Genomic DNA, 12,058 nt, shown 5'->3' on the forward strand with positions numbered 1-12,058 from the left:
ACCGACTTTGCTGACTCATTCTGGAGCTTTGAAAAAGAGCAGGACTTCAAGCCTCATGTTAGAGACGTTGAGCCTGTTCTCACTGAGTAACTACATGAATCAGTTTCTCTCCATAAAGTATAAAAAATTAATTTTATTAATTTAGCTGAATAGCAGCTTTTCATTTTTTGCTTTAGTGTTTGAAGCAGTAGAAGCAAAGTGTCAAAGTTTTATTGCGTAACCTGAATCGTAAATTGAACAGAATTTTCTGAGTGGGACAGATGAGAGACTCTTGAGTCTTCATTTTAAAGCTCTGAGGTTACAACATTACATTAGCTGTGAGATTTGCTCCGTCTCTAGCCAATGTCAATATTTCAAATCAAGTCAAACCTAATGTCTATGTGTATCCTATGTTTTTATGCATAGGAGTTTTTTCTTCTAAACTAAATTAAAATTATACCAATGGTTGTAGATATGACCTTGACTGGAAATCCCAGTTGCGCTGGATACCTGAACCTCGATACAGTGATGCGTCATTTCCACACATCAAAGACATAAAGTTTCCCAATGAAAGAAAACTGATGAGATCCTTCCCACATGACTCAGGCTTTGATCAGCAACTTCTATCTCAAGTATTTAAAAAAAAAAAGATCTCTAGTGGCAGCTGTACATGAAAACTTTCCTATGACTTTATTACAGTTATCACTAAGGCTGTAACATCTGAAAATTTTTCAGAATCATTTATGTTTTTTGGTATGTCCATTTAGAGGCTAATAGGGTGTCTGCATCTGAATGGAGCTTTTATCTAAACTTTGGACAGTCCAAGACCTATCACACTGGAAGGAGATGTTTTATGGATGACATTAATCATATGAGAAGCATGAGATGCATTTCAGAAAATTTCCTGGAATTATCCATGGGGAGAAAAAAGCAGGGTAAGACATTATCAGTGCTATTCATAACTATTAAAAAAAGTGGAATTGTATTAAGGGAAGTGTAGTTGGTGCACACTGTTGTTTAAGGTCATGGGTAATATATCATTTTTTCTAACATACAGTACATAATTTGAAACATTTATAGTCTGAGAGACATTCAAAACTCCAATAAAACACATATTGTTTTCTTTCAGCCACAGACAAATGCAGCATCTACCCTTCAACAAAGGTCAGACCATTTCTAGTTCCTGAGTACAGCCCTGGCTTTCATACGAATCATCACTGCGCACAGCCACTTTTGGGTAAGGACCAAGATGCTTACTGCAGATGCAGTAAGATAGACCAAAGGATGGGACTGTAGCCATGTTTTGATGCAAATTAATGAACAAAAAAACACTCTTTGTTTCACTTCCTGTGAAGGGATATATCAAAGTACAACATTTCAAAACTCCCTGTTGAAAGTGAACATAAAGACAGCCAACAGTTTGAACTTTCACAGCACACAGCAGGTTAAAAGATGCCCAGAGAAAAGGAAAACACAAAGGCTATAAATACACAAGAACCTAATGTTAACAAGAAACATCTGGAAGATATGAGTGAGGAGACAAAACTTAAGCACAGACAGCGATAATTTTTTTTATTTTATTTTTTACATATTTACTTGTATATTACTTCAGGTCCAGGTCTTTTGTCAAATTTAAACCATTTATTCACTGAAAACCACCTACAAATTATATAGAAATAAAATAAATAAAATTATGGTGACCTGCACCGTTCATGGCTCATAAGAAATATCTATGGAATTTCTTAAGGTGTATGTACTGTATTTATTCAAAGTGCACTGTATGCGGAGAAACATAAAAGCTGTGCTCGAGATGAGGACATTCTTGAAGTCAAGAGGCTGAGCAGCTGGAGACCAGAACTAGACATTTACGACAGGGCAATTCTGCTGGACACCTAATTTGGAAGGTGTCAAACCATGCTTACATTCTTATTGTTGTTATGTGTTGTGTTGTTAGTGTTTTCTATTTTGTTAAATGATTTTCTTTTCTCCAACACTACTTTATGGCTTTCCATTGAGTACAGTATATTTTACAATAACTTGATATTTATTGTTCAGCTTCGAGAACTCCACATTGGAAAGGGTTAAATCAGGACAAAATGCCATGGGCTTCAGACAGTGAAAATGATTTGACCTTTTCTTTGCCTTATTAGATAGAGGTCCATCAGATAGATTTTCCTTAATTCCCTGACAAAGACAAATGAAGGTCTTTTCAATGTGCCATAATTTAATTGCAGGATAGAATATGGGGACAGTTAAGTATATTTGTGTAGGCAAGACGTTTGTAATAGTTAATAAAAGAGGAACAGAAGCTCTTTCATTCTTCTTGTTTCATCAAAATCTAAATTCATCATACTGTATCATTCATACCCAGTATGATATAATAAGCAAAAGTTCTATTGTAGTCAGTTTGTTCTTACACTGAACTGTATAATCTAATAGCAAAACAACTTTTCATAAACTGTTGTTTCATAAAATGAGGATCAAAACCAACTTGCTCTTAGAAACTTTTATTCTATTTGCTTTTGTAAGAATTTCTGTGGTGGGCCATCTGTTTTTTTTATATATATATTTATTTAATTTTTTTATCTAGGGTAGTTTTGCTGCATATTCATTGTCCATATGGTTCATTCAAAAGGTAGATGAAAAATACCCATGAGCTTATCAACACTGTACAGTATTTTACCATATGCATCAATACTTTCTCTAACCCTACACAGCACACTTTGATAATATGTATACATCATCCTTAATTTGTATCACATTTATGCAATAGAGATAGATGATATTGTTTCACTCTGATAATGCTATAAAATTTCCATAAAATCTACCCACAGGGTTATACCAGCCCACAGTGTCATTCATATTTATATAGATCACAAATTTGGGGACCATTAAGGAAGCTATTTAGTAATTTTCGCCCCCCAACTAAATGTGCTAGAAACCTTTTAGTGTATGCCACTTTTTGCAGTTTTCCTCCTATCATTAAGGGTCATTAAGGACAAAGAAAATAATGAATGAGAAAGTGAGACGGGTTGAATAGCGTGTGACTTTTTACTCCAGCCTTATGCAGATACCTTTTGGGGGTCTGGGACCACCTGAAGCAATTTGGCATTCTGAACCTTGCACAACACCTTACAGCTATTACCTTATCTGGTGCAAACAGGCCTGGCTGTTTTCTAGCATTTCAGACCTGCTGCGTCAATGCAGTGAGAATGAATGTAAGGATGTTTTGTTTTGTCAGGTGCTTCTGTGTTCTGTCTGAGTCCAAGTGCACAGATAGAGGTCTTACTAGCTACTGGCAATAAAACATGTACAGATAGCCTACCAACAATCATGATCCTAATCCTTCTTCATATCTAAATCTCAGATGGCCAGACAGTGATTCATCTTTAATAAATTGTTAAAATAAAAAATAAAAAGTGACAAATCAAAAAGTGGACTGCTCAATCCAACAGTCCAGTGAGAGGGATACAAAAATGCAGACGTATTATCTATATTTTTAACAAAAGTCCTTGGGCTGTCAAAAGCTTTTTGCATCATCTGATGAACTTGACCTGACAAGTTCTGACTGCAACATACGAAGAAAGAGAACACGTTGTTAAATTTACATACATACTGTATGTATATGTATGCTGATATTACTCTGTAAAAGAGCAAACTTTTCCTTAAACATGATTTATTCCAGCTAAATATTTACATTTGTGCGATCGGATTAGGCAAATTTACATGAGTCTTTCAAAACAATTTGTTAACTGGTTCATTGAAAGAATGATTCATTCACAGATTGGACATCAATATCGGGTCTTTTTCACTACTAATTAAATTTAGCCAACTTTCGGCTCTTGATTCAGCTTCCTCCCTGAAATATTGTTAAATAAAAAATAAATGCTTTGGAATATAGTGGCGTAAAATTAAAAGTGAATTTTTTAAATTAAAATATATATTTCTTTGTCATAGCAGGCAGCAAAGACATATATGGCTTATGAAACTAAATGCTTTCCAATAAACTATTTCTGTCTATTTCTATTAAAATCATAGGCTATTGATAAACTTTTTAAATATCCCAGTTGATAAATAAGGAATCAGCATTTCATGAATCATGTAGGCCTACTTAATAATTTATTTCTCTAACTGACCAATAACCAAATAATGTTTGTTTAAGAATGGATCCTGTTAGGCTTTTTGAACCTAAAAAAAGAAAGAAAGAAAGAAAAAAAGAAAGAATAGCAGTGAAACCTGTGAAACTGCCCAACTTCTCAATTTTACGGATTTGAACGACAGATACAATTCATTTGTTCACTGTCCATATAGTCGGTCCTGCTTTAATGGAGCCAAATAAAGTAGAGCGGGTCGACATAGTGCTGCCTCCATGACATGTACTGTACCACATCCCCGTTTTAAAGGCTGCAGTTTTGTTTCGATGCATTCCCCTCTGTAATCACACCCCAATCACCAGAGGGCGCCGTTTCCAGAGTTCTAGTTCCTGTAGTCAGAAAGTGTAAAACAGTTCTATTAAGGTAAGAAAATACTGCAGCTAAGTGTGTAATGCTGAAATCCTCTGTCCAGTTTTGTTGTTCCGTAGAAATTTGAGCATTTCTGAGTATAATCAGAACTGGGCCTTCAGGGCTACCCAATTAAGTGTGCATCAACAAGTCATTGTGCAACGTCTTTGATGATAAGTCGGTAGAACGCAGTGGTTAAAGAAAACAATAGTCATTGTTTGAGTCTATTTTTTTAGGCCATTTTGAGCCACTTGAAGTAAATAACATGCTCATTTCTCTAGATATTTTGTTTACCGTTTTGTCTCATCTTAAGAAAAGTGAATTGAGGGAAAATTAAGAATGCCATTGGTGAAGCCCATTGTACTCATATTTTGTCCATTCACGTTCAAATCCTATTTTTGATAATATTTGAAAAATATTATCGAAAAAAAATAATATTTGAAAAAAAAATATAGATTTTCTTTTTTTAGGCTAGAGTCTCGTGACATTTCAAGAATGGCTTTCCTCCTAGTAACACTTTCAACATTGTGACAATCTTTAAAGCCGGTGACAAGCTCCTTTGAGAATTTCTAAGCCCTACAGATCACCTTTTGAGCGCATTTATGTCAAAAGGGGAAGACAAATCCCTGGCAAAAAACTGCACAGAGCGCATCAGAGATCTTGCATCACTTATAGCATACTAATTTGACATCCTCTAGTGGAATAAAAGCATTCAGAATACGAGGGGAGCAATTAAATGTATCTTAAGCTGAAGTTTCTTTTCTTTTTTTTAATGCGATGAGAGGCATTCAGTGGAGACGTTCATTTGCAGTTGGTGTAATTGCCACCAGTACATGTATTTCTTTATATTTTCATCTTTTTATGCATCTTTAAAAACTAATTTAGAGATTTTCTCATTGGCTGGTTGTTGAAATGAGGTGATTTCTGTTCCAAACCACAGGCGTAGAGTTAATTTTTTTGTTGGACCGTTGTGGGGCCCCAGAGCATATTGATTTACCCATGATCACTCATTGATCCTTCACCATCAGAGAAACACCCTACACAGCATTCTGTAAGGATTTGTTTCTGACAGTGGCACTGCTGTACACTGACAGTAATAAGTGGAGTGCCTCCTGATTAACTAACAGCACTGTCTAAAAAAGGCTACTGTACTGATAGGCTCTGGTTAAATGCAGTCAAGGAAAAGTACAACTAAGGGGTAATGGTGGTTCCTACTGTGTTCATGAAATATTAATTGAAAGCTTTTCCAAATTTTAAATTTAATTTACTTGGGAAATTGTCATTAGCATGGGTCACCAGAAGTCATAAACTTAATTTATTCTGACATGAGTGAGGTCAGTGGAATCTCTAATGCACTTTAGTAATTGTTCAGGCATACAGTATGTCAACCTGACAGCTGGTTTTAATCTCTGATTGTACATTGATTGATCAGTGGAGATGGTGGAGATCATGGTAAAATTCTGAGACATCACAAGTAAAAGTTTTTTTTTTTTTTTGAAGCAACCACTAGATGACACTGTTCATTTTCTCTTTGCATTTGAGTATCAGAACCTTATCTTACTGGCAAATTTTGAATGAAAAATTATGTATGTAAAATGCAATGCAAAATAATTTTTTAATCATCATATTTTAATATTTTCCAGTAAAAATATTGAAGCATCTCTAAAACTAGATGCATTTAAGCAAAATCAAGATATTATATTAAGAAATTTCTTTCAGCAGTTACTTGCATATCATTCTCTAAACCCCTGTGGCATAGTTTCTCATGGAACACAAAATGTTAGTCAACATGCAAAATATCTGAAATATGAAATCTTGTTTCCACCACAATATAAAAAATAAACAAATAAAATTAATTTTGTCTCACAATGTGGACTTTGCATCTTGCAATTTCCTTGACTTTTCTTGCATCTTTTTTGCCATTGAATTAAAATGGTGTCAGTAATGAGGTGTATTAATGTCAGTAAAGACGTGATTCTTTCTTCTTCTAACAATTCAGATTTTTTTTCCCCTGTATGTGAGATTGGGAGGACTGTGTGAATTTCTTTTCTTTTTTCTTTTCTCAGTGTCAGACATTCTGCTAAATCTCCTTTTATGTTCCATGCCAACCCATATATGTAAAAAGAGGCCCTTCAGAAGATCACTATCTTTATTCCAATTTCATTGAGTGAGTGTTTAAATCAAATGCGCCACAGGCCTCGCCATGTCAAACCCAGCTGAAGCCGCACCATGTGTCTGGGCACTGCTCTAATTTGATCATCGCATGAACCAATCTGTAGGACACTGTCTGCTGGATCAGCACTTTATCTTCAGCCCACAATGCTCACAGAGCCTATGCCTCCTCTCCTCCATTACTCCACTGTTCGTGTCTTTTGTTATTTTCTTCTGTTCCCCCACATTCACGTATGGCCTGTGCTTTTTAATTTAGCTTTAGTGGTTAGTGGAGCCAGCAGTCAGCCTTCTGAATATACAGCTACTGTGGACTATTAACTTGTGTCCTTATACAAGCTGCAAGTTCACCTTGATGGAAGTGCACTGATAATCAATACAGAAGCGATAAAATGCAGTAATTACTTGAGAAGTAGCTGAATTGAGTATATTAGTGCTTTTGAACCGAATCACGGTTGCCCTCAGTCACATTAAAATCCATGTGTGCATTGACCCAGTGTACATTGTGATAATGTTTGGATCAATGAAAATACATTTGAAGGTAGTCTAGGACGGACTCTGACCACATTTAATGAAGGTTAATGCAAATGCATAGATAAGCAATGAGGATACACAGCAAATAATATATATCTTTCTTGACTAATCTTTTATTTATTTTTTGTTATTCTGGTCTTGTAATGTGGACAGATCATGTGCTTTTGCATTTTGCCAAATATGCTATTATTTACCAAATTATTTCACTTTATTATTTCACCTGGAAACATGTTTCAGATTTTTTTTTATTTTATTTTTCAGCAAAAATAGAATTTTTTTCAAAGCAAATTTAAAAGCAAAAAAAAAAAAAAATCTTATTGTGCACAATTAATGTATGCATGTTTTGTTTAAAAAATTGACCTTGTAATTTTTAATCAAAATATTATAATTTATTGTTTATCTACTGTTTTATGAATACTGTGAATTCAGACATACTACTCTTTTCACATTCTTTTTTTAATTTGTATTTGTTTATTTATATATTTTGCCTACTATTTGAGGGCAATGCCCACAACAAATGATAAATAGAACAAGTCCCAGCCCTTCAAGATCTGTTGCTACTTCCATTTCATTGTGACTTTGGCATCCTTGAGAGGTTAATAAAAAAAGGAATTACAAATTAAGAAATAATAATAAAAAATAATGATAACTATAAAACAAGCAATTTGAATGATCTGATAAGGAGTTTGGTAAAATATGAAAATATTTTAGTTAACCTCCTAGGATATGAAAGTGCTTTTGAGTGTAATAATATTATATTAAAGATGCAGTTGAGCATATTTTGTGTCTTAGTGAACTATTTGGCAGAAGCTTTTCTCCAAAGCTTTTACACTGGATTCAATGTTACATTTGCATGCATAAAGAACAAACGACATTCGCAGAATGCATGACTTCTTACCCATGTTTATAAAATGGACGTTTACAAATCTTCTTATTAGGTGCATGTGTAACCGCCCTCATTTAGTTGCTGCTCCTCCAGTGTTATGGGTGATAATGAGCATAGTGTGAGTGTGGGTGTAACAAGATTCGACTTCTCTCCAGGCCTCCGTCAACCTATTAGCACATTTTGAATCAGCACTCTGCATCGCTGGTGCTACCTCGGGAGCCACACTGTCATCAGCATATAGTGGCTGGTTGCCTGCTTCCACCTTCATCTTTTACTCACTGCACTTCCAGAACTCCCCGAAGGCGGCACATTAACTGTGTCCATAAGCCCAACTGGATGTGTGAGGCCATGGAAGAGGTACCTACCCGTGTCTGGGCTGGCTTGAGCTGAGAGCAGACGTAATGAAAATGCCCAGAGGACCTACTTTCCTTCCCAAACAGCAATTTATCTCTTCCAGACTGTGAAACCCTTTTCCGCAGCACTTTTAAGCTTAATACTCTATGCTTTACGCCTAGGAGCAACTGCGACGGCTGAGATCAGATTAGATCTGGTTGCTTTACATACCAATGATGTATGTCCCATAGTGCTCTTGAAGTGGAAACAGTACAGCATGGTGGTACAGTAGCAACACCAAGGTTGTGGGCTTGATTCCTGGGGATTCCTGTATACCTTCGTTTTGTGTTGCTTTAGAAAAAATAATTAGCAAATTACACAAAAATTAAAAAAACAAGCCAATTTTCAGTCGTCCGTGGGCATGCATGTACAGAAAAATACATTGTTTGTCACTTTTTATTTTTATTACAAATAAATACAGAATCTGGATTACAATGAGGCACTTTACAATTGCATGTTAATAGCGCCGATCCTTAAATGTTGAAATATTCTATTTTAAAACTGCTCCACAAGATGTAAACAATATGTGTAAACATGATTTTTAATGTGAAAACAATATGTAAAATTATACTTATTTCATGTTTTTGAGGTCAGTATGTTTTTTTATTTTTTATTTTTTTTATTCTTTTAAGAAATTAATGCTTTTATTCAGCTAGGATGATGTCAAATTAAATAAATACATTTACCACATTACAAAAGATTTCTAGTTCAAATAAATGCTGTTCTTTTGAACTTTACATTTATCAAAGAATACTTAAATAACTGTTTCCACAAAAAATATTAAGGAGCTAAACCATTTTAAACATTGAAAAAAAAAGAAAGAAAAAAAAAAGAAATGGTTTTTGATTACCAAATCAGCATTTTTGAATGATTTCTGAAGGATTGTGTGACACTACAGACTGGAACAATGGCTGCTGAAAATTCAACTTTACCATAACAGGAAAAAAAATTCATTTGAAAATATATTAAGAAACAGGAAACAGATGTTTTAAATTTTACTAATATTTCACAATATTACTGTATCTACAGTATCTGTAGATACAATTTTAAATCTACAATTTTTGATAAGTTAAATGCAGCCTTAGTGAGCAGACACAGTACTTCTTTCAATTACGTCTTACAGACGTCTTACAACTTTAGAGCGCAAATAATTCTAAGTTTTAACAGAATTAAATAAATAAAAAACTGCATTTTATGCCTTTAATTAAATACTATCAAAATGTACCATAAGTACCTCGATATAACCTTTTTACGAAAACAAGGGACTGCAATCAGTATTATACAACAAATACTGGTGATTAAGCTTAAAGGGATAGTTCACCCCAAAAAATTTTTTTCGGGCATTAATTACTCAAGTGTCATCATGTCGTTCCAAACCTGTAAGATCTTTGTTTTTGTCTTGGGAACACAAATTAAGATATTTTCGATCAAATCTGAGAGCTTTCTGACCCTCCATAGACAGTAAGGGTCCTACCACATTCAAGGTCCAGAAAGGTATGAAAAACATCTACAAAATAGTCTATGTGACATCAGTGGTTCAACAGTAATTTAATGAAGCTATGAGAATACTTTTGTTGTGAGAAAAAAAAAAAAAAAAATCATTCATCAATTCTTGTCCACTGAAGAAATTCTGAGAAATAGAATTGTTGAACAAATTATTATTATTTTTTTTTTTGCTGCACACAAAAGTTATTATTGTAGCTTCATAAAATTACAGTTTAACCACTGGATGTCACATTAACTATTTTGTCAATGTTGTTGTTATCTTTCCGGACACTGAATGTGGCAGGACCCTTGGGGTCTATGGAGGGTCAGAAAGCTCTCAGGTTTCATCAAAAATATCTTAATTTGTGTTCCCAAAACAAACGAAGGTCTAACGGTTTTGGAATGACATGAGGGTGAGTAATTAATAATAACATTTTCATTTTTGGGTGAACTGTCCCTTTAATGATCTTGCCTCTCTTTTGTAGTCATGACTGCGCTTTCATTATTCAAATCCTCCTCATCTTCCAGCTCTAAAAAGAGACATTTGGCACACAGCTCTTGGAAAGAGAACAATAAAGAGAATGTCAAGAAAGGCTTCTTCTATCTCTAGTTACTAGCATTGTTTTAGCCAGTCCACTTGTCTCCCTTTCACCTCTTTATCGGATGGCAGTACCCTCAGATTAGGTGTCTTAATCAAAACACTCCACTAATGCAATGAAATTGAGGCTAATCTAAAAACAGGCCTATTTTCTATCCAGGTATAAAGAATAGCCCATGGACGTCTGACAGCAGTGATAAAAGCAAATAAGAAAATCAAGAGAAAGGCACCGGGTGCCTGGCTCCGGGTCTGGCTTCCATTGCCCTACCCCGTTTTTGTTTTGTAAATGCTTCACTGCAAATGTCCCCCTTGCAGAAAAGTACCATATTTATCATAATCACATAAGTTCATGAAGATGGAAAAAGTGAATTACCGAGCCTCCGCCTTGCTGTGGGGTCTCCTCGCTTATTGGCTCGCGCACCTGCTCTGCTCTCCTCTGGTAATAGCTTTTGAGAGAGGATGCACAGTGGGATTTCCATGCAGAATGATGTGGCCAACCGTAGATCTAGGGACAGGCCTGAAAGGGTAAAGTATCAGCTATTGTGGTCAAACAACAGGGACTAGGATAAAGCTGATCTGACTACTGCATTAGGTGGATAAGTTGCTAATGCTTATTTTATTCCCATTTCAGCATTCCATTATTTTATATTCCACGACTGTTTAGTTGTCTTTTGTCCTCTCACGCTGTCAGGACACCATGATATATGGTTGTAGGTAGGAATTAAGCGGGGAAAGTTGGAGGAATCTGTTCTCTTTCCACCGTTGAGTTGCTAATCCCCAGTTGACATGCTCTGTGGACGTCTGCTCAGCATTGATTCTTCCTCAGAGTGTCAGAAATCCTATTTCACACACTCTTACTATACTTCATTATGTATGACATGCCTGAGAGATAAAAATGGACAGCGTGCAGCCATTTAGGCATTCTGTCTCTTCCATGAAGCATCGCTGAGAAAAAAATGAATCGCCGTCAATAGCTAGTAAGACGGCGATTCTCTACAAATATGAGTTGGGTAAAAACGTCATAGATTCAAAAACCTTATTAGGCCACCTTGTGAAGAGCAAATGCGATTTATTACAACTGGAAAGATGATTTTAGTAACATGAAGAGCAACATTTTACTTTAAGTGTTTTTGCGAATGCGATGAAAAGTTGCCAGTGTTTCTTTAACCTGGCTCGCTGTATCTCAGCAAATGTTAATTTAGTTTTGATGAAACAGAGCTGCAGGGTATTCCAGTCTGACTCATCATTGCTGTTCTGGTAAATAAGAACATCCACAGAGGAAATCAACACTTTCTGGATTCTCTTTGATCTATTTCTGGGCTGGGGCAAGTGTGGGAGTGTATATCTGCTGGAGAGCTGCAATCACACCACAGTCGTCGTGTTTACCTATAAACATGCACTTAATAATCCAGTTACATTCTCTAAATTGATGCTCTCAGATTTCAGCTTTTTATTATAGAGATTGCTTTATTGTGAGAAGCTGTGGAAGGGCAGCCGTGAGAAGCATGGTTC

The 12,058-nt window shown here is 35.4% G+C and overlaps 1 protein-coding gene across 1 annotated transcript; it reads left to right on the plus strand.

Moving 5' to 3' along the window:
- On the plus strand, positions 1 to 1,275 carry LOC132107393 (spermatogenesis-associated serine-rich protein 1-like; the record flags this gene model as incomplete). The annotated part of the gene is made up of 4 exons (XM_059513611.1): positions 1 to 86; positions 452 to 576; positions 747 to 914; positions 1,109 to 1,275. Coding segments are annotated over 4 exons (546 nt in total), but the record flags the coding sequence as incomplete, so codon positions are not given.
- Between the last annotated feature and the right edge of the window lie 10,783 nt (positions 1,276 to 12,058).

The sequence above is a fragment of the Carassius carassius genome, chromosome 27 (genome assembly GCF_963082965.1).
Source record: "Carassius carassius chromosome 27, fCarCar2.1, whole genome shotgun sequence".
In the NCBI taxonomy this organism is placed as follows: Eukaryota; Metazoa; Chordata; class Actinopteri; order Cypriniformes; family Cyprinidae; genus Carassius; species Carassius carassius.